We start from the raw sequence: 23,621 nt of genomic DNA, 5'->3' as shown, positions 1-23,621 counted from the left end.
TAGTAGAGGTAACAGTAACTAAAAAGAACAAGTCCACTTTGTGTTTATACACAAAGTGGACTTGTTCTTTTTAGTATATAGCCCTATTTATCATGATACAGAGTAATACCAGCTCCGTGCCTTTGACTGTAGCGCTTATAGAAACGTTTCAATAGCAGCTTTCGTTAAGCGTTGGATAACGTGTAGGAGCGTAGTAGATGTATCCTTGTTGCGTACAGACTGCACTCCCACGCATTCCCTCGTTTTCCAGCTAACCTATCTAATAACTGGATTTGGTTTTTCGGTATTATGAGAAAATCCACGGAAAACAAGAAAAAACATTCTATTTATTAGTAATTGTAGAATAAAAATATTTTTTATTGGTTACATCAGAGGTATATAATACATATCTTAGAGATAAATAGTCATCTTATCTACATTGCTGATTTTTCAAAACAAGACTATAGTCATATAATACACTAGCTCGGTACATTATCAGCCGTTATGGGGTATATAAAGCCAGTGCATGAAACTGCCTAGGGCGCGCTAAGGTAAGTATGTATGCATGTTTCATATTTACGTTTTAGATGAATACTTCTCTCGTTAGAGATATATTATATATACTTCTGATTACAGGTAAGACCAGTGGCGGCGCCAGGGGTAGGCTACGCAGGCTACAGCCTACTTTTATTTCGCTTTTAGGGGCCCCAAATCTAGATGAAGGGGCCCCGAACAGCCCCCTAAAATGATTTGCGAAACTATAAATATCAAAATCCGAATTAAAAGCCTGCTGTTTTTAAGTTGCGAACACTGAACAGTGATTTCTAATATTTTATTCGAACGCAGCCTTGATTCGTTGTAGTTGCTAAACTAGCTACTTCAAAAAGTGTTGCATCGTTAGACAGACGATAAATTGCGCGGTTTTCCGACTCTCCGAGTCCCAATAGTTGATTCTGAAATATAATATCGACAAATACATGTACAAAAGAGTTAATTTTATGGGCGCGCGCTCTTGATATATTAGTAGATTGTGGCTCGCGCGATTGTGCACGCGCGTTGAAAATGAAAAATAAAGCGCGTGCTCAAATACTTTAACCATACAACAGAAAGTAACCAAATCATGTGACCACCGATCTTTTTCGGAATCACCTATTTCCAAAATAAAGATAAAATAAAGCGTGGCAACTGGCAACTTTGGCAAGTGTTTTTGCAACAATTGTAAGTGAAAATGCTGTTGTTATGCTCATCGACTAAAAAAATAACTTCCGAGTACATTTAAACAGTCATGTACATTTCTTTTGTAAATTATTAAAAATAAACCGGTTTTGTCACAGTTTTGTTTAGTTAGTGTATGTAAAGGAGGGGCCCCCAAATTAAAGAATTAAGTAGCCTACCCATAGGAATATCCTGGCGCCGCCACTGGGTAAGACTTTGTAAATATTACATAGGTTAAATGATCAATACAATGGATTGTAAATATAATGGTCAGGCTTTTGTAATACGGAAATTGGAGGAACTCGCTTAGTATAATTTCCTAAGGGAATGTTTGGCTGGAAAGTGCGAGTTAGGGGAAAATTGATACAATTCCGGCGAAGGTTTTTAAAAGCCACGTTCTCTGTCACACCTAAATATCGATTTTTCAATGGACGGTCTTCAGCCGGAGTTGTTACTAAATTTTATTTATAAAGAGACAACTCGTAACGAATAACGTACGTAACTTTATAGTCAAATTGTCGGCCAATACGTTACTATATAGGATATAAACTTCACGGTACAAATTTTCATTTTTGGCTCCAAAATATATCGGGTATAATACAAATTTTAACTTGGAAACACGGATATCTACCGTTTCAAAATTTTATCTTTGTAGAAAACTTTCAAAATACATGATGTTATTTTAGTATATATATATATATTTATTTATAATAGGATATGTCATATTCAAATGGTATTTTAATGCCAATGTACGGAGACTGCCCCTAAAGTCCAGATAAGTCCACCCGTTCGAAAGAACTTGAGGGGAGGGAGAGGGTGCCAGTGGGGTGGCGGAGTGGCTAGCACTTTCGCCTCGCAGCAAGAGGCGCCGGGTTCGATCCCAGCGTGTGGCACTGGTGAAGACTAAGAACAACTACTTCCGCGTTGAGTTTGCAAGTTCTGTCCCCACTGGTTTAAGGGGTTTTCCCCAGAGCTCTTCAGTTTCCCCTTCCATAAAAACTTGTTGAGGTTAACGGTAATAGTTAATGTAGGGAGCTGTTGGCTCGCGTGGCATGCACGGCTTGCCATCACCCTCCTACGCATTGTAACCCGACCGCCTGAATTAATGGCTTTAAGAGTCACTTGATGACTTAGTCCTAAGGTGGTGCCTTGGCTATTAGCCTAGGTGATTATTTAAAATTATAAAGAAAGGATTGTAACGAAAATTCGAAACCAGTTAAGCGAAACGCCAGGGTTAACTCGAAGACCTGCAACGGAACAGAAAACGGGATGGGGAAATATATTGATTTCTCCTTCTTCGATCAATTGGAATTAAAGTTGTACCAATAATTAAGATAAAACCGTATTTAATTATACTTAGGAGGATAATGACTATGTTGAGAAGACCGCGGGCCTCATGGTCAGTGGTGGATTAACAATCACCTGTCGTGAGAGGGGAAAAACATATTGCTTTAGGGAGCCAGTGAGATACGAGCATAAGGGTAAAACAAAGTAAACTAAATCTATATTCCACCCTTAATAATTGCAACCGAGGTTAAAGAAGTTTGGCACCAACGACAAAAGAAACTAGATCCCATTAATGCCTTCTACAGGGCTGTCAAGTTCGTTTTAGAAATTAACTTTCGCAAACCACGACAGCCCATAAAAGTTGGCGTAAGTTTGTCAATAAATCCCGTAAATGTGTGTGAAGTTAGACGAAAGTGACTTTGCTTCCCAGTTGCGTCGTTTGGGGAATGGCGTTGACGGTGTTGAGGGCCTGCAGGGCCAGCCGATTCGCCAGCCGCGCTCGGTTCGTTGAGTTCAAGTACTGTTCGTGCGCGGCGTTGATGTACCGCCTGTACATCTTGCACTCCTCCTGCTCTTTGGCTTCCTTAGAGGGTAAACCATTAATATTTTTACCCTTGTTTGGCTTTATTGAAAGCGGTAACTTTTGCTTTTGTTCTAAATTTGGCTACAAGGATTATTTTTTATAATGTTACCTTTTCAGGTTCGTTTTGAAACGCATAGGGGTTAGATTAAAATGAACTAATTAAGTTTTATTTCATTTCTTACGAAGATAATTAAAATATTAATTTGAGATTGTTAGCTGATATTTTTTTTATTAATATAAATATTTCGAGTTGTACTTTACGCTACAAGGGGGTGGCAGTGGGCGAAATATCCCCCCTTCTTAACAATATTAAGTTTTTTCGATTCAGAGAATTGGTTTTTGTATAATATCTCCCCTTTTTGCGGTGTTAAAATTGAACGTCTGTAGGTAAGCGGGATCATACGAAAGTTCGTTTTGATGACTGAAATCGCTAAATAACTAATTAGCAAAAGCGAGTGTGTCCAATCTACTTTTGCGTCTTTCAACATATTTACCGAGAGCTAGTCTCACCAGGAAACTACATAGCCTACTAGATGGCAAAGTACTGTCAACTTTCTCCTTGGTCTATGGCTTGGGTGCGATATCCTTTCTTTGATTTACTCTACCGTAGACATCCGTTCTTAAAGTGGAAGGTTTTTTAAATTTTGATGTATAAAATGTTAGAGCAGCTAGCTCACCAATGACTATTACCAGAGAAAGGAATGAAAGTAAATCCCCTTCTTTGACCTAGAAATACCCTTCCAGTGTCTTCTTCTGGCAACTGCTTATTTTGTAACCCAGATGGACGGGCTATATGTTCAACGAAAGAAAATCTTACCCATACAAGCCCAACTCAACCTGCAAATGTCGTCCCAGCTTCTTCACTAATAACGGGCACAAATGTTCAGAAAATGAGGTAAAAATGTAATAAAACGTACTACTTTAACATAAATCTAAAAAAATCGTTTAAAATATTTTGGAAAATTAATTATTTTAGAACAATTTCTATGAAAATAATCATTTCCGCCAAGAAAATCTTATAGCACAACGAAGAGGAAGTGTCAAGGAATAATTAGCGATTACTTTGGTAAAGATTCATTTTGGGTAGCTATTCTAGTCACCGAAATACCCAATAAGCCCTTTCAAACGTTGAAACGCTTTTAGGAATATTCTCGAATACTGCCAGATATGTTTCCGCTTCAATCCCATCTCCGATTACTGTGATTAAGCCAATTTTTAACCCACTTCAAGATTACTTTATGTTATTACAATTTGTATGACAAAAAGGCCGTTTGCCAACTGTCTAAAGTGAAAATTGTAACCTCCGACCTCGGACCTTCGTTTAAATGTTGGTATAATTATTTCCCAGTGTTTGTTTCAGTATATTGCCTCGGCGAGTAGGTTTGTAGCTACACGTGACCTAAAAATATGTTATTACTTTATTTTGGACTTAAAATTCGGCTTCAAAATCCTAGGTATGCTCAAAGGCATTAAATACCGAACCGTTTGCGAGCTCTGAAACTAGCCTAGGCTTCTCAAAGGTGGGAGTCAACTGTAAGAATAAACCGTACTTAAACGATACATTCTTTATATTTGGCTTTTAACAAATAATTCTATAAATATCGTTTTATTATTTACCGGGTCAGTTTCAAGAGCCACATTTAATTCTCCATTCAAGTCGTTTTATCCTGTTTGGTTGAAGATAGGTTTCTTCGATTAGAAAGCCCAATCTATTGACCATAGGCCACTGTTTATTGACTATAGAGCTCGTATAGACGTCAGAGAGCTACATGTATTTATATACCTGTGGAAAACCTTTGAAAATATACAGGGTTTTGGACCACACCGTTTTTCCGCGAAATACGCGGCTGTATTAAGGGAGATAATATTGTAGCCATTGCCTTATATAATTCTAGTTCCACTAGATTTCTAGTCTATTAAAGGAGAACTGTCACCACCCTAAAATTGGTTATAAACTATTTAAATGGATAGAGGACGTCCGAAAGTGGTTATACAAAAAATTTCATGTTAATATTTCCAGTATTTGATTTATTATAAGCAACCAAATTTCGTGTTTTTATCCCCCCCCCCCCCCGACTCGAGAATCTCAGAACCGATTGGTTGAACCTACCTGCAGCGCCATCTCGTGATGAACAAAATATTTTCCCCCCGGTTTTATCGTTTTTCGGTCGGAACTACGACATTCTCCTTGGCTTTTTAACCTAGTTATATTGGTAGATTGTAGTTAATCGTGTTTTTAATACGCCTTACACGCCACCCTTTCTCAAATTTTTGCCGCTTCATTCTTTTGGCGCTGCACGTAGGTTCAACCGCGATATCTGAATTTTTTGGAGCCGTTTGATGTAGGTTGCGGAAAAAGTAGCGTAACTTTTTAAACACTTTTCCAATAACTAAAAAATTTCAGAGCCATAATCATTAATATATTTTCTATCTTTCTGTAAACAAACCTCGTAAATTTTGGTTTTGGTGACAGTTCTCCTTTAATTATAACGTTTTGAAGAGAAGCCCCCGAGTAAAATACATATTTTGTAGTCCCCCAAACTAAGCAACTAAGAATCAACAAATTAATTTTAGGCTCGATCTATATTTTGAAATATCGCTTTTGGGTGAATATTAAATCAATGAAAACGATCTACCTGAGATACCAAGTCGTTTTTACAGTATTCATCTCCCCTTAAAAAGAGCCTAACCCCAGCAGGGAAGGTCAGGATTCGGTGAATACTCATTCATGGAGCTCAGTAATAATTAGTTCTGCATTTTACCAAGGAGGCGAGATATTTACGCCACTGCATAAAGTACAAACTTCAAAATATTTGGTTTAACATGTGCGCTGGCAATCTCAACTTGAATTTTTTAATTATATTAAGAATTAATATGAAAATTTAATTGATAATTTTAAAACTTTAAGTCCCTTCCCGCTAACTGCTCTTCGAATGACCTGGGACTAACCGCAACAACGCTTCCCATTTTTCATTGCTCAAAAAGACCTAAATTAATCAAAACCTAGGCGAATTTCATAGACGTCACTTAAGTAAAACTGGGAATCGCTGTTACGTTTAGTCAATTCTTTAAAAATGGACCTGAAAATTTGGTAACATTCATAAAATTAATTATTGTGTTAAAATGTATCCAAAAAACAAACGTTTCCGTTTTTAACAAAGCAAAAAAAAAGCGGAGGCACTTTAATACCTTTCGCATGTACTTGATCATCATGAGTCCTATCCCGAAGGAGTAGAAGAACAGGACGACCACGATGTAGACGACGGCGTTCCGCTGCGACTCGTCCACCTTAGGGCTCTTGGCACCAGGGCCGCTGCCGTTGCCCGGGGCCCCTCCGCTGAAAGCCTGCGCGTGCTGCGACAGGTTTCTGCCCAAGGAAAGGAACAGCTCGTTTAAGAGACGGGTCAGGTTCTGGCAATTGTGGCCGGCCAACAGGGAATTAGACGGAACCAAGACGGAAGCGGTGGCCGCGGCCGAGTTACTTCCGCCATAATTACTGACATTTCCGGAGATATTATTGTAACTTCCGGTTATACGTCCCATTAGGGTTTCCGTCGTCGAAGAGATATTCATAATTCACCTCTTCCGCTTTCAATGCAATCTCATTTTACTCGGCGTGGATCTAAGGAGTAAAAATAAATCAATTTTATACGACTCACCGGACGTTTATAATGACTTAAAATTAAAATTGGCCAGAGAAAAGTACGTTTTTTACCGCAAATTTATTCATTTTATACACAGATTATTTTCGCCCGAAATAAAATTCCCATCAGATTAAATATTTGTTTAATTTTTCGTTTTTGCTTACAAAAATATGAAATTAGAAATATATTATTCTACGCAGTAGAAAAAGCATTAAAATAGCGTCAGCACACTCGCAAAGAAATGTCTCTGGTTTCAAAACTTAGAAACCACGTCTTCAAGTGTGAAAATATCGGTCCATATCAGATGATCAGCACACAAGCACGGAAAATCCGTTCCAGTTTAATTTGTAAGTTGTATGTACGTGAAGATTTTCGGTTTTGAGTACAAGTAACAATTGTCTGTTAGTCGCTTGAATTGTTAAGTGGAAGTATCTGCGACATTTTGATTAGCCGACTAGTCACGATGCAAAAACAATCTCAAATGAAATTTAATTGAAGTGCGGAAAAATCATCCATGGCGTATTCAATTTTTTTAGGTAAAAAATAGTCTTTTTTTGTGGAAAGTATAATTCCAGGCGGTGTATAATATATCTCTAAAAACAGAAGTAACCATCTAAGTCATTAAACGGAAACCTTCGAGGGCTGAATGCGTATTATATTGGGTGTGAATTTCCCAAAAAACCACCGTTAAAAACCTATCGATATTTTCCAAACTATTTTTCTTCCTAACATCTTTGGAAACGTCAAGAGGAGCCTGTGATTTACACGTTTCAAGCGTGGGGTGGCGGAGTGGTTAGCACTTTCGCCTCGCAGCAAGAGGAGCCGGGTTCGATCACAACTTGTGGCACTGGGTGAAAACTCGGAACAACTCCTTCCGCGTTGAGTTTGAAAGTTCTCTCCCCACTTGTTTAAGGGGTTTTCCCCGAGTTCTTCGGTTTCCCCTTCCATAAAAACTTGTCGAGGTTAACGGTAATAGTTAGTGTAGGGAGCTGTTGGCTCGATCTCGTGGCATGCAGGGCTTGCCACCACCCTCCTACGCATTGTAACCCGGCCACCTGAATTAAGGGCTTCAAAAGTCGCATGATGACTTAGGCCTAAGGTGGTGCCTTGGGTATTAGCCTAGCTGATATTATATTCTTCTAAAGCCACTGATTAAATTTTTACGATTTGATACACAGTTACGCTTTGGTCCCCTCCAAAACTACAGATACAATTTCTTTCGTGGTAGGGTATCGAACCTCTCATTGTTACACGGCTCTTTGTGCAAAGTGAGTTTTGTAGATATCAGTCTACATCTCTATGGCGCTTAAAAATTCAGTTCATACTCTATCGCGTTGGTATTCGCGATACCATGTACGTTTACACTTCTAGCACGAGCCAGTAGCCGAGCGTTCCTATTTAAAGTTTCAAGAGTTTTCCGGGAACGCTGTAGATTGGACCATCAGAGAGGCTTCTCTTTTCTCGCAAGCTGCGCGAATTCCGCATTTCGAAATGGGATTTATTCCGCCCGAAAAGTTCGAATCAGCAAATTGAAATCATCAAGCTGAGAACGATATAAAAAGATAACCCGAAATAGCGCGCTCTTCCTTTCAAAAATATCGATTTCATCTTTAGCGAATGAAAGAGGCGCTACTTTCAATTCATTTTTTTAAATGAGCTAATTTAGTTTTGAAAAGGTTTTATACAAATTAGACGTACAAATGTTTGTAAACTTAAAAGTCAACAATACTAATAAGTTATTAAAGGCCCAGGTTTTCTTCCGCCTGTCACCCTTTAAATCTACTTTCCTTCCAAACAAATACCCTGGTGGTAGGCCAACAGCGGAACACGTTGGCCTACAACCAGGGTATTTGTTTGGAAGGAAAGTATATTTAAAGGGTGATAGGCGGAAGAAAACCTAGGCCTTTAAGAATTGATTTCTCGACAGTAATAACAAACTTTTGCAATTAAAAATAATTTAAAAAGAAAACATATAAACCGAAATAATTTAATTAGATCTTCAAAATATATAAATAACAGCGAGGTTTAGTCAGTCATTAAAGGAAATTCTAATTAAACCTAATGAATGTGATATAATTGGAAAATTATTGAAGAGTAAAGATAAAAAGCATGTCCAACTTGCCTTTTAAATTCATCGTGTCTTCTATATTTCCCTCTGGGTCAAGTACTTCACTCTCCCGTTGATAATATTCGTCAGGCGCGCCGAATGATGAGAGATAAAGAGGGACACCCTCCTAACCGCGTCTCCGCTCCTTCTATTTCATCTCGAGTTTCATTTTCATCGTCATCTCTACTCCGACGGGGCACCGGCTACAACGAAGGAGATGAATTTCACCGAGTCCCTCTGGTGGCGAAATTCTGCACCGCTCCCCAGCCTCGCCAGCAAAGAGTCGCTCGTTCGCCGCTTTTCGCGTCTGCCTGGTCACCGCGGAGACCCAAATCGAGATAGGCCCTCTTCGTTATACGATAGCTCAGTATCCCGGTTCTCCTTTTTGCTTTTACGTCACCGATCCAGACGCTAGATCGAAACCACCCAACTGCTCGTTGATAGCTATTGATAAGGTAAAGTCAGCATCTGGTTGAGCCCTCTCTCCCTCAACCGCCAGAAACGGTCAGCCGAAGTGTCGGCGTCAAAGGCGACTCCTAAGCCTTATCCGTTTCCACGGAAACGGCCGCGAATTCACCCGTTCTTCCTTACCTTTGTAGTTTATGACGCTTATGAATTACCCTAGGGTGTCCTTTACGTTGGGAAACGCGGTGGCAAAAATTTTCTTTTGGACGAACTTGTTTCGAATTGGGCAACTGGCTTCGTGCCGCCTGCGCGGAATGTAACGCCAAGACGATTTCGAAACGGACAGTGGGAATCGGGCTGCGGAAATATTATCCGCGTATTTTGCGGGGTATCATAAAAATAAATGGTTCCGCTGAGCAATCCGAGACGAAAATGTTTCGACTGTTTCAGGTAAATTACATTTGTAGTCGACGATCCATCTGGTAGAGTTCAGAATTGACAATAATATTCGCGTGTCGTACCTGTGGCTCACGTATTAGATTAGATGTCTGCGAAATTATCAAAAGTAGATGACATATCTCTTACGGGAGAAGTATTTATCTGTCTGCACCTCATTCCCTCGAAACATGCACCTTCACGGGCTCCCGTTGATTTTCAAAACACGTGTTTTGTAAAATATTACAAATCTTTATACAAATCTATATTATAGTGGTAAAGTACGGTTTATAAAAATTACGAAGTTCAATTTTCCCAATGTTTATCTTCTGGCGGAGTAAAATAGGTGGAATATTTTACACCGTGATCCGGTGTACGTGTCCGCGATCTGTTGGGTACATAACGCTCATCGAAAACTGCTCGGTGTATTTTTCATTTTTGACTCTCACAGATATAACCAGATGTCTATTGGAGCAACGGCTTGGAGGGGAGAGGGTGTCACAAATGTTGAAAAGTTCGCTAACAACAGAGTTCCGCCATAAACTATAGAATTGAAAATACCTGGATTCGCAACAAAATACCAAATCATTCGCTATACCTGAGAATAGTGTTGTTAATTTTCCGGAAAAATAAAATGCGGAACAGTTTCCGCAAATCGGAAAAAAAATGAAACCTAAATTACCATTTAAAGGTTTTTAATGTTTTTAACTTTTTACCGATATAAAATGTCTAATATCAGTAATCATACTACAAAACATTAATAGTGTTACATTGTTAATCAGTTTAAACTAGTCTAGACTCTAGAGGTTTAGTTTTACTTTTAGATTCGAAAACATTAGGCGAAAATGCCGCTTTATTTAAATTTGCAAACAATATATTAGACTAATCATCGAATGAAAACGTTTTTCCGGAAAAATACGGAAATTTTCCGGAAAAAAGGCCTCGGTCATTTGCTGACTTTCAACACTACCTGAGAACAAAATTAAAGCTAGCCAAAAAACCAATTTTGAGAAAAACAAGTTCTTAATTTTATATCTATAATAAATGCGATAATAGCCTAATAATTGCCATAATAGTCTAATAATTTAAATATATTATAACGAAGGGAAAAGCAATGTTTTAATTAAGTATTCAAATTTTTTCAGGATTCTTATTTCTAATTTTTTTTCCAAAGTCGGTTTGACTATTTCTCTCAGATAGCGCGTTGTAAAAGCGGTACCTTTTCATTAGGCGTAGTGGCGACATCTAACGTTGCGTATTGTAACCGTACCTTAATCTCTCGCCTAACGGAGCTCCGTCGTTTCTTTAACAAAGCTTTCATAGTTCCACCCCAGAAGTATAAACTTATGATATTAATAAATTTGGTCAAATTTATACTTATTCCAAAAATATAATAATCTTTATCGAATTGAACCGAAAATGCCAAATTTGAATCCGACCAGATAAGCAAGATGGAACTGAAATCCGCGGATACGTATCCGGGGCTTTGATATTTTATCCGTCTCCAGCTATTGAAACGGAAAATTAGATTTCTTTTGTCGTATTATTCTTTTGTAGGAGGAGAAGAAGAAATTGCGGCAATCTATACGTTTGACGAAGAGCCGCGTGGATAGCGAATGACGACAAAGAAAATAAATTGACGGCAAAAATTGTTCATTTAAATTACCTTCGCGCGTTTAAGCTTTCACAAAAGCTACGTTCACACTTACCCTTAAATTCGCTTCGTTTAGATAAATGGTTTTTAAAACCAACGTGAGAGATCGCTTCGTGTTGGTTCGGGAAGCAACTCGTCCAAGTCGGTTCGCTTAGAATCGCTTTCAAAACGACAAGGCGGGGAAGTCAAATTGCTCGTATTTTCAAAAATAATGGGAATAAAATTCTAAATAATGTCCAATAATATATATTTTTTAAATAATAATCAGCTAGGCTAATACCCAAGGCACCACCTTAGGCCTAAGTCATCAAGCGACTTTTGAAGCCATTAATTCAGGTGACCGGGTTACAATGCGTAGGAGGGTGGTGGCAAGCCCTTAATGCCACGCGATTGAGCCAACAGCTCCCTACACTAACTATTACCGTTAACCTCAACAACATATTACAATATGTATAGTAAACATTATTAACTAATTGTTTTGGGATACATTTTAGTATTTTCAAAATTCTAGTCATAATTTGAAATGAAGTTAAGCCTTGGCTATAAGCGAACCGGGGTGAAGCTTGGATTAATAATATGTTACATATGTAACATATTATTAATCCAAGGGTGAAGCGATTTCGCACGCGTGAACCAAGAATTATCGTAAGCGGTCAAAACTGGCATACAAACCGACCTAAACTTGGTTTTAGGCTCTAGTGTGAACGTGGCTAAAGAGACTTGAAGCGCCTTTCCGCGATGAGAAAACGATTGGAACGATCAAAATTAAAAGGCGCTATCCACTGATTTCAGCCACCCATGCTTTTTTCCATAAAGAAATAACACGTGCAAAATGGCGGGCATAGGCAGAAGTGGCGGAGTGAAACTATTCCCCAATAAAACTTATAATCTCGTTTATGAGGAGCGCGTGCGGAAGGGGAGGGGGAGGACTACGTTTATCGTAGCTGCAAATCTACTCGAGGGTAAAGAAATGCTCTGTCCTATCTTCGCACTAGCCCTAATTTAATCTGGCGGGAATTTTATTAGAGGGATTATAAAAGTACCATCCCAAGGTGACCCCCCCCGCGGTTCATGATTATTAAGACCTCTGTTTAGGACGATGAGGCTCCAGAGGGTATCGACTTATCAAATGGAATTCAGCCTTGGGCTATGCCAAAAGTGTATAATATACCATTTACTAGAGAAGTATCCGTTCCTCCATGCCCCAAATGTTATTCGCTTAAAACATGCACATTTCGCTGATTTTCAAAAATACTTTTCGGAAGAAAAAATAGTGCGGAACGAAATACAAATCTATAGTGATTTACTAAAATTATTGCATCTGATAAATATTTTTTTAAATAAGAAAATATTTAATTTTTATACATCGCGCATTGAGTGGATAAATATTTTTGAAGTTGCGTTTTCGTTGAGTAGAAACTAAATCTCCGCGTTCCGTGTAAAAGCTCTCATCGCGATAAAATGAGGGAAAGCCCCCAAAAAAGCTCTTTAAAAATATTTTTCCACTGAACATTTCTATATAGCCCGGTACATGTTTGAAGTAATTCCATTAGACGAGAGTAAATACGCCAGCGGACGCAAGAAAGGGTAAACAACCCCAGTTGCCAAGCGCCATCATCAACTTGCAACAGCTATATACACTACGAACCTACTTTATTATTCCGAGGAAAGTAAAAAAAGAGATAAATTCTCAGTCTACTAAAATATACGAAATCAAAAGTAAATAATATAGTCCGTAGATAGAAGTGTTCGTCTTCCGATATTCATAACGTATGTAAGAACGATGAAGCGGATTTTTCAAAATACGTTTTGGAATAATCCGTGGTGAAATACATAGAGCTATCTCGTTAGAAAAATATCGAGGGGTCGGACATTTACCAAAATCCCGTACACTTTGTCTAAAATCGCAAAATCTTTTAACTCTCTCTATGGTAAATTAACATTGAAATCCCAAAATCACTTCAAAAAGTTATGATAAATCGCCAAAATCTCTACGAAATCCCGAAATCCCGTACAAAATAATGGAAACTGTCCGACCCCTCGAAAAATATGCTTTATAAATAAATAAATATCACCACTGAGTATATTTTTTACATTTTAAATTGGTAGTTGGGGAAATACAGGCGGTACATTTTGACCCGCGATGCGGTGTATGCTTTATTGGGAAACCAGGTCCACTGAAAACTGCCTCAAACTTACTCGAAAACATAATAAAATGTACCTTTATCAACAGAGAGATTAAGCTCCAGGCGTTTAACCCTCGAGCGCCTAGTCTGTCACAAAGCTTTTCGAGACGTTTCGATAAGTCATCTCGCTAGTGCTCACCCCTTGACTTATTTTCTGATGTCGATCGGACACAGCTTTTACCCCTTTTCCACCTAATAACTCTACGGTCAAGTAAGGCCAGCGAGATGATCACGTTCAATATGATTACATTAATAGTACGAGATGTCTGCCGGAGACAGCATCCTATAAAAGAGAGTGGATGTTCGCATTGACATCCTTCAAGGGCGTTTCAATTTCCCGCGGCGTCCGTTCAGCTCAATAATACGTTCTAGGCGCCCTCTATCGCGGGCTGGAACGACGTTTTATTCTCCGAAAGACTAAAAATAGTCGGAACAAAGAATAACACCGTTTTCCGGAGCGGAAATTAAGCTACAAAAACCTCATTATAGAGTAAAGTAAAGCGTAGATGGACGCCAATGGGGATGACTCGTTGCTACGGTTACGGAGTAGCCTCTCCTTCCGGTTCTAATCAAGAGAACGGCCGAGCCCAGTATCCAAAAAAGCGCTTCTAAGGGCCACCATCGGGAATTCACTGATCATTTCATTTGCATTCATTGATTTTACGCGTGATTAAAGTTCTATTTTTCAGCGAAACGTGAAGTGTCTTCATGGTCGTTACTTTTAAGAAAAGTAAGAGTGTAAGACATTGTTTGACCTAGGAGCACGCACCGCATTTACTGCATTGGCGTATTTACGCCACTCAGTAAGACATTGTTTGACCTAGGAGCAACATACACAGCACCCTACACAAGGAGAACGCAACCCGTCAAAAGTCGTGCATTTTCTTCTGTACAGTTTTCATTGGTTAGACGCTTTAGCTCCTGCTGCCGTCGGAAGGGTAAAATTCAGAAATTGTCTTTCCCCCGCCCGTAAAACGTTCAGCGTAAAGGTTCGTCCAATGAAATTTGTACACAACACTGCGTTAGCGTGTTTAAAGGCTAGCTGCGTTCTTCTTGTGTTTGTTGCTCGTAGGTTTAACAGTATTGCAGCGCTTAGATTATCAAATACGGTTACTACGACAACGGCAGATTTACGAGTGACGTTACCACGATACCATGCAATTTATACATGTATCTGTGATTTCAAGTCGTAACGAATAAAACTCAATTTTAAATCTATAAACTGATTGAAGTCACGTGATTGTCAGTCTCGGAATATCAAATTAGCAGAAAACAAATAAATCAATATCGATCTATCGATTTTTTTCAATTTACGATAAATACAATCGCGAAATTTTACACGTATGTTCTTAAGCCCTTTTAAATTTGAACTGCAATTGAAGACGATTCAAACAAAATAGCCTTAATACAAATCGATTATTTTCGAATTATATACGCAAGCCTTTCGTATAGATGGCGTGTAAGTACGGCTCATAAAAATGTCTTTCTACTATAATCTATACGGGATCGATAGTCTGCAGGGGGTGGGGGGTGGGGGGTGGGTGCGTGTTCCCAAAGCCCCAATTCAAACCCCATTAATTATTAAACATTATATTATAGTAATGATTGGTCTTATGAATTATTGAAAGTGTAATAGAGCCAACATTATTACTAGACCATAACCACGCGTAAGTACAAATACTTACTGCTTTGTAGAGAAAAATCCACAGGGCCTTACAGGTGGATTAAACTGAAATTGAGAAATATCTTTTATAAATTCCAAAGAAATGGAGAGAGAGAGAGAGAGAGAGAGAGAGAGAGAGAGAGAGAGAGAGAGAGAGAGAGATATATATATATATATATATATATATATATATATATATATATATATATATATATATATATATAGAGAGAGAGAGAGAGAGAGAGAGAGAGAGAGAGAGAGAGAGAGAGAGACAGAGAGAGAGAGAAAACTTGGTGTTAGGAAAGAAGCGAGTTTTTTAAATCATATTTAATTATACACATAATCACGATATAACTTACTGATATGCTAGAAGACTAACAAACGTTTACAAAAATCGAAAACAATAATATTCCTTAGTAAGAATTCCTTTTTTTTAGAAGTTACAGAAGTAGACATTGTTAGTCAGAAAACAGTTAAGAAATATGAAACACTGAGATACTGTAGTTAGTGAATTATTGTTATTTACAATTATTACAAGAAATTGTTAGTTAAAACGACTGAGAGACGGGTAGAGGGTTTCCGCGCACCAATTAAGTAAAAAAACATTATCGTCGTTGTTCGTTTTTTAAAACGTGTCATCAAACTTCGTAAACGTGAAAAATACGGTACTTAAAACCATCCCAGCAAGTGGTTCCAAAACTCGAGATTTTATTCATTAATGATAATCAGCTAGGCTAATACCCAAGGCCGGTTTAAAATGCCTGTTAAAATTGACCATATTAAACCATTTTCTCGGCTTCGCTGTCGCACGGAAGTGACGTCGAGCCGGTATTTTCTTCGGCGGCGCTTAAGAATCTCTTATCGAGTTTAACTTCGGCGTGACAAGCGCCGTACTGTTTGGACTTGCGCACGCTACTAACGTAGGTACTGAACTCGCGCGCCTCGGAATCGTAGCGTTTGTTTTGGGAGCAGAAACCTTTTCGGCCGCAGCTCAAAGCCAGCGCCAGTTCGTGAGAGCACGACTTGACCATCATGCGCCGGAAGTTGGACGACATGAAGCCGTAGACGAAAGGGTTGAGAGCGGAATGGATAAAAGACAGCAAGTAGAAAGCTACCCTGGAGGAGTAGGCCCAGCGGTCAAAACTGCCCAGACCCACTTTGATGGCGACGTTCATGGTCAAGCGCGGACCCCAACAACAGAAGAACAGACATATCACGAAGAGCAACATTTTGATGACCTGCTTGCGGGCTTGGCGCACGTCCAGGCCTTGCCGCCCGTTGGACGGCCGACTTTGACAGGAAGTGGCGCTGCAGCCGTTGGAGGGCGCTCCTGCCGAACTGTGGTTTTTACGAGTCGTTTCGGGTTGAGGAGGAGCTTTCTTCCGGGACACGAAAGAGCGGCGTTTGTGGTCGGCGTCTCGCTCGCAGCCCCCGCTCTCTTCTTCCGATTTTCTCTTGGAATAACAATAATGCGGCTGTTGCTTTTTGGCGCTGCTGAATCGCCGTCCGTTTCTGAACGACGTTAATTGAAAAGGCGTATTAAAGGTCGGTGGCAGAAAAAGGAACGAGAATAATAGGTATAGTACATTCAAATTGATTATTGGAAGAGCGCGGAACGAGGAAACTACGCCGAGCGAGACGCGCTTATAAGAAATCGATAAATTCGTGATTACATTCCTTCACTGGACAAAACGCGACGCCTATTCAAAACTCGGGGAAAGATATATTCGTTGATTATATTTCGCTACTTCGTTGGTTCCTCGGAGAAAATCGATTAAAATCTTGGTTCGATAAAATTCGTTATCTTTCGTTCGATTAAAAATATCAGAAAAGAAAAATCGAATAACTTTCCTAAAGAAATAATAAAGTTCCTCATTAAAAGCGAATGAAGAAGAACCATAAGTTAGTGTCTACATATATGCCGCTTCCGGGCAAACGCGATGGGCTTGATGAGCGAGCGAGAAAATAATTAACGCGAGATTATAGCACCTTCCGCGTTCGGGGTAAAGTTCGGTGCTAAGCCTATTTCGCCAGAAAGATCGCAATCTATCGCGTTATTTTTGTTACAAAAACCATTGACTACGATTGAAAATGTGATCCACCAGCAGACACATCTTCCGATACTAAGCCTCGAATGTAGACCAGGTCCCGACTCTTAAATTGGCTCGTGAAAAATCAAAAGTAAACAATTTAATAATTCGAAAGCGCGGTCTCTACCAATAAGACTTTGTTGTTCCGCGGCTCCGCTAAACTTCCGACGCAAACAAGATCTCGAAAAATTCTCTATTTGACACGAACTTTGAGATAGCTAATGGGCAAACTGTTGATGTTTACTTTCGGGGTCCTTCCGCCATCAAAATAGCCGAGCTACACGCGATGGGGGACAAAGAAACAAAAACAACGAAGGGATTGAAAGGGGACAGGTTTTAACGAGGTAAAAAGAGAAGAAGACAAACAATCCACGGAACCGCCGCAAATACTCACACGTAGGGTCTGGTCATGGCGGTGACCGTTTTGGTGCTGCTCCAGAGTTCCCGGATGACGCAGGCGTAACAAACGGACATGAAAAGAGCGGGTAGGCCAAACATAGACGTCAGCTGGTAGACAGCCACGGTAAAGGCCAGTTCGTCGTTCGAGTCCCAGCAATAGTAAGCGGTGACGCTCGAGTCGTTGTTATAAAACGTGATAGGGTGGATCTTCTGCGACAAAAACGACGGAGGGAAATTCATTAGAAACGAAACGAGTTAGACTTGATTGTCAAAAGGTTACTTCCGTTATAAAACTAATTTAAAGTCCCTTCCCGGGGAACAAAGTCCTTTGACGAGGACACCTTAGGTTCAAATGCCTCGAAATTCGCGTGCTATTTACAAATTGTAGAGTAAGCGATATTAAGAATAAACTTACTGTGGTAACGAGAACCGGCGAAGCGAGTAGAAACGCCAGCAACCAAACAACCACGAGTCCTCGTCGACAATTATTCAACGTACAAAAGCGCCTGGCTTTCATTGGAAACACGATGACGAAAAATCTGAAAAACAAATAGAAGAAAAATAAATAAAGCCGCTTTCGCCTCGTCCGTCTCCATCTCCGCAAATAAAGAAGAATGAAAACGTGGGAGAGTTGTTTTCGACGGAGGCACAACCTTCCTTTGTCGAGTTGCTTTTTTTAAAGAACTAAAATGAAAGCTTTCAGCTTTTTGAACTTTCGCATTTTACGTGGAAGTTCGCTAAAGTGTTTGAGCTTTTTTCGTCCGTTTTCTTCTTACGTATAGTTTTGAAAAACCTACCGTTCGAAACTAACTGCCACCAAATTAAGCACGGAAGCCATCCCGGAAAGCATTTCGACGTAACTAGTCAGCTTGCAAATGGCTCCTCCGGAATCCCAAGTGATGACGAAGTACTCCAACGTTTCCAAGGGCACGTAGACGGCCAGCAGGAGCAGATCGGCCACGGCCAAGCTGACCAAGAAAGTGCAAGTGGGACTCCTAGTGGGGCGACTGCCCGCCCAAGTGACGATGACGATGGTATTCCCCACAATTCCGATCAGGAAAGTGACGGCGTGCGTCAAGACGATGGGGAAGAAACTGTCGTTGACGGTTCGGGGGTCGAGTAAGCCCTCCAAATTGGCCATGAAAATGCGATTCGGGGCCGGAGATTCGTCCGGGCATGATGACGAGTTGGATGAAAAGATGCAAAACGACTCGTTGCTCATTCTGAAAAGATGCAAAACGACTCGTTGCTCATTCTGAAAATAAAACAAAATGACCGTTAAATGTCGCCTTTATCGTGACAAGTATATTTTTACCTTGAATATAGTTAATTAATTTTAATAATGCACCGATTAAAACCACATTTTGAAGTTAAAAATATGTAAATCTTCTTCCTCTAAAAGGAAAATAAGTCCGGTCATTGTTTTGACATTACTGAGCGACATCAGAAGTTGATCTATTATTGTAACATTTGGCGTACGCGCGTGGCTTAACAGCGTATAATCTCGAAGAACATATCCGCGCGTTCTTCCTTTTCCGTTATCTAATTTGGTTTTAATCTTCGCAGCCGGATTAAGGGATCATAAAAGTTTCGAGTCGTCTTAAGAGAATTAGCAGCGAGCTCCTCCGGCCGCGTATCCAACAAATGGAAGGAATACAGATAACAAAAGGCGGGGGTGGCTGCCGCGACTCTTTTCACGGTTGCCGCCCACCCCACAGCTTTAAAACGAAAACCTTCCCCTCGAATACACGTATCTTTGTTCGAATCCGTGATCCCATTATTAAAGAGTTTACGTAAAATGAGCGCTAGGTTTTAGCACGTTAAACGAATTTTAAAAGGGAACGTCGTTTCTTTCGCCAAAATCGATTCGCAAAGTAAAGAGAATGCGACGTAATTAAGGGTATAGCTAATCCCCCCCCCATCCCAAGTTTAAAGCTGTCTTTTTTAAAACGCTGACAGGCATCTATTATTGACATAATTAAATGAAATGGAACACTCTTAAGTCTGTCAAACGTGTTGACAAATTCCATTTCTAATTCCGATTGCATTATCGGAGTGGTAAAGGGATAACGACATAAATCCCCCAAAATCAGTTGCGGGTTAAGAAAGGCAAAATATCTAGTACATTTGGCTGAGAGATACTGGCCCAATTTTCGGTAAATCGGCAGCGGGATTTCGAATTTTGCCTTTTTTCTGTTGAATTCCTAAAGATTACATAAATTTCAGTTATTTATAAATCTATTTTAATAATGTATATTATTATTTTAATCTTCTAGTATTATGCTTCTAAAAAATCATCAAATCGCACGTTTATGTATATACCAATGTGGTAATCTCTGCATTACCCATTTTTTTCTTATCCTGGACTCGTCAAACGGATTTTTTTTGTTATGCCTCACTTGTAGTACTAAAAATAAATCATTACAACTGTTTTTAAATCTTATCTATGTTAAATAATTAATTATCACTTTAAAATATAAAGCCATAGACGGTATTTTCCCAAATGGTTTTAACGCGCGCAGGTATACTTTGAAATTTAACAGTAAACAGGTCAAATTTGAAATTTCCCCCGCCGATTTACCGTAAATTCGGGTTAATATCTTTCCGCCAAATTAACTAGATTTTTTGCCTTTCTTAACCTGCAACTGAGTATAGTTTGTATTAACTCACTGAAAATAAAATTTGTTTGGAAATTTCACCGAAATTAACGAAATCTTTGAACCTTGACTTAATTTGCAAATCGCATTACGATTGGTTTTGAACGAAGTGAGCGGGCCCCTTTATAATCAACAAAACCTCTTTATCCAAGTTATCCACCAGCAAGTGATTTCTACTAGCCTAGCTGATTATTATTATTTATTATTAAATCTAAACCGGACCTTATATACAGGGTTTTTTTCGGACAAGTGATTTTTTACACAAACTAATTAAGGTAGAGCTTTGAAATATTTTTGATTAAGTAAATACACTGAGGGACATTGATTGGTGAAACTTCATTGTTTTCTGAAACTATTTTCACATTTTTAGAAGAAAAAAAAATTACTACTAGGTGCTAGATCAATTTTGCCAACTGAGAATTTGTAGATCATCATCTGAAACCTACGAATACCTTTGACTCGATCATTTCGATGGAAAAACACTAGTTGAAACATTGACCATTTGGCCATCCAAAAAAAAACCTTAATTGAGGTATCATGGGAATCGACGGAAACCTCCAAATAAGGAATACCTGTACTAGTAAAATGTAAATTCCACAATCGTAGAATCGTTTGCATGTTCAAAAGTATTTGAGTTTTAAATAAAATAATTTATTTCAAACACGCTAAATAATTGTTTACAAAGTGGGTCCAATTATACCCCCATCGTTTGCAACACAAGCTTGAGCTCGGACTATCATATCATCAAATTCACGCTCTATCATTTCTGGTGTTACTTTTTGACAAGCAATTTTAATTATCCGGCAAAGTTACGGACTCGTTGCGTAAAACCTTTCTTTTATAAATTATCATAGAATAAAATTTAATCATGATTTAATCTAGTGTTGTAAGTCGGAAAATTTTTCGGAACATGACCGACGCCTTTTTTCCGGAAATATTTTTTCGAAAAAAATTAAAAAAAAATTTAATTCCATGATTAGTCTAATTATTCTAATATATTGTTTGCAAATTTAAATAAAGCGGTATTTTCGCCTCATTTTTTCGAATCTAAAAGTAAAACTAAACCTCTACTCTAGTTTAAACTGATTAACAATGTAACTCTATTAATTTTTGAAGTATGTTTACTGATATTAGACATTTTATATCGATAAAAAGTTAAAAACATTAAAAACCCTTAAAAAGTAATTTATTTTTCAATATTTTATTTTTCCGATTTGCGGAAAATTTTCAACAACACTAATTTAATCATTTTTAACCTTTGTACAGCCAAGCTACGAATTTTATTTTAATCTAATCTAATCATGATTTAATCATACGAGGGTGTCCTAATAATCATTGAGCGAGCTGCCCCTCGCCAACTTGTCACTTTTTCCAGTCGCATTTTTCAGTGAAAAATAGGTTTTTTCCCATCGAACCAAAGGTATTCGTAGGCTTTAAATGATGCTCTACAAATTCTCAATTGACAAAATTGATCTAGCACCTAGTGGAGAAAACATAATTTTTCTAAAAGTGTTAAAATATTTACAGTAAAACGATGAAATTTCACCAATCAATGTCTCCCGGTGTATTTACCCAACTATAAAAATTTAAGATTTCTACCTTAAGTAGATTTTGTAAAAAATCACTTGTCCGAACAATAAAAAACACCCTGTATAATAAATGAAATTACTGGCGAAATACATGAAAATACCGCGGAATACCAAAACGAAAAGGTTGAGTATACGAAGATACGAATCACGTCGAATCTTTATTTACGCGTAGACGCGTATTTTGATAGTCGACTTCCCCCGTTATTAGGTTTCATAAATTCAAAGGGATCTCAACACGCTGAAGAATCTTGCGCTTTTTTAAAGATAATTTAGACCGTCTATTATCCATGCCGCGCACTTTTTCTATACGGCGGTTTCCCTTTGTAAAAGTATTCCTTTTTAAATTGGGAGAAAAAGTTTTTTCGGATGATTCGAAATATAGGCTCGAACATCGCGTGGGTCCATCAGGCTTTCACACCGCACGAATAATACGATTTCGGAGCGCGTATTCGGCTCATTGTACGCCAAAATAGGCTTACATCGGAACTGCCGGCATCGGATGCCTCATTTACATTCGAAAAGAGAGCTGGAATCCTCTTCACCGACAATTCCTAGAACTCTCCTTCTCTTCTCGCTTCTCCGCTTGCATCCTTAATTTTCCGTCTCTTCAACTCGCCGAAGGAACCTCTAGCAAATCTATCCGTTATTCCGCTACGAGGGGAAAAAAAGCAACCGGGGGTTGTTCGCAATTTTTCTCGCGGGCAACAATTTAGCTATACGTACGTCACGTAAAATATTTGGAAATTTAATGCAAAAACGGCTGTGGAAAAATCAATGAGACTGGGTAAATGAGCGAACCTTTATTAACTCCTCGCCTCGCGTTTCCCAATTAACGGGCGTATTGTATATGTTGCAAATACTATAAGAAGGCTTAAGAGATTACTAGAATTTATAAAGACAAAGGCCGAATTAAGGCTTTTAGTGGGAAAATATTTACTAGTGTACGCGAAATCTCTTGGCAGGGAAATTGTTATTCCCTTCGACTAAAAGGCGCTATTTAATCCGATGATTAGGTCTACGAAATGAATTATTTACGAATCCATTCAGAATGAACGATTCACCTTCTAATCACTTTAATTTATATCACGACGAGTGTTTAATAATTTCAATATTTTGGACGTTCGACGAATTATCTTAAAACATTTTATTGCACCCGATTTTCTCAATATTAGGCTGCAAAAAAAAAGCTTTAATCCTCCTGGGAAGAGGCTATCAACTAAAGCATTCGTGAAATGTTTGAATTTGACTTATTTCACCACTCTATTTCCAGGATTTAGAGATTTAGCTTTTAGTGTTTGTATAAGCATCAGACAAAAACCTTTCAAATAAAGTAATAATCCGAGGAAGTGATGCTTTAATGCAAAACAAAACAGAGGAGAGACGAAGAGAGAGATAAAAGAAGTTTTCTTATCTGAATTTTATTTTACTTTCTTTCCATGAGGTGACACGAACGGGTAAATAATTTCGACAAATCCCGCAGAGTTTGAAATTATACTTATTAAAATAAACGGCCTTAACCAACTTTTCGTTTTAGGCTTACAATTCGTTTTCTACGCGGGTAAAAATTTAAGACCATCTTTTAGCATAATAAAAATAATCAGCTAAGTTAATACCCAAGGCACCTTCTTACTTGTTATTCCCAAGTCAGTTAGCGACTTTTAATGCTTTTAATTAAAAACTATCTTAAAACTTAAGCTCAAAAGAAGCTTATAAAAACGTATTTAAGTC

The 23,621-nt window shown here is 38.6% G+C and overlaps 2 protein-coding genes across 2 annotated transcripts in view; both read right to left on the bottom strand.

Annotated features, from left to right (window-relative positions):
• Nucleotides 1-306: 306 nt before the first annotated feature.
• Nucleotides 307-9,136, bottom strand: LOC149941289 (uncharacterized). The gene is made up of 3 exons (XM_090177837.1): nt 8,831-9,136; nt 6,254-6,686; nt 307-3,064 (listed from the first exon to the last, which is right to left on the bottom strand). The coding sequence occupies exons 2-3, from the start codon at nt 6,635-6,637 to the stop codon at nt 2,885-2,887; spliced, it is 564 nt and encodes a 187-aa protein (XP_090033963.1). The 5' UTR covers nt 6,638-6,686; nt 8,831-9,136; the 3' UTR covers nt 307-2,884.
• Nucleotides 9,137-15,666: 6,530 nt separating this feature from the next.
• Nucleotides 15,667-23,621, bottom strand: part of LOC149941288 (cholecystokinin receptor type A-like) — a 65,422-nt gene continuing 57,467 nt past the window's right edge. Inside the window, exons 2-5 of the mRNA XM_090177224.1 lie at nt 18,445-18,870; nt 18,063-18,186; nt 17,643-17,857; nt 15,667-16,670 (exon numbers count right to left, since the gene is read on the bottom strand). Coding sequence (XP_090033350.1) covers nt 15,938-16,670; nt 17,643-17,857; nt 18,063-18,186; nt 18,445-18,869 — 1,497 coding nt within the window. The 5' untranslated portion in view covers nt 18,870 and the 3' untranslated portion in view covers nt 15,667-15,937. The remainder of the gene's footprint in view (nt 16,671-17,642; nt 17,858-18,062; nt 18,187-18,444; nt 18,871-23,621) is intronic.

The sequence above is a fragment of the Leiobunum rupestre genome, chromosome 6, assembly GCF_980474605.1.
Source record: "Leiobunum rupestre chromosome 6, qqLeiRupe1.1.hap1, whole genome shotgun sequence".
In the NCBI taxonomy this organism is placed as follows: domain Eukaryota; kingdom Metazoa; phylum Arthropoda; class Arachnida; order Opiliones; family Sclerosomatidae; genus Leiobunum; species Leiobunum rupestre.
This window is presented reverse-complemented; position numbering and strand designations above follow the sequence as displayed.

What these genes read in the sequence shown, in the direction of transcription:
- LOC149941289 (XM_090177837.1), bottom strand. Translation starts at nt 6,637, where the DNA reads ATGAATATCTCTTCGACGACGGAAACCCTAATGGGACGTATAACCGGA. An exon ending in TGATCAAGTACATGCGAAAG is followed by an intron (nt 3,065 to 6,253) that starts GTATTAAAGTGC and finishes TTACCCTCTAAG; the next exon opens with GAAGCCAAAGAGCAGGAGGA.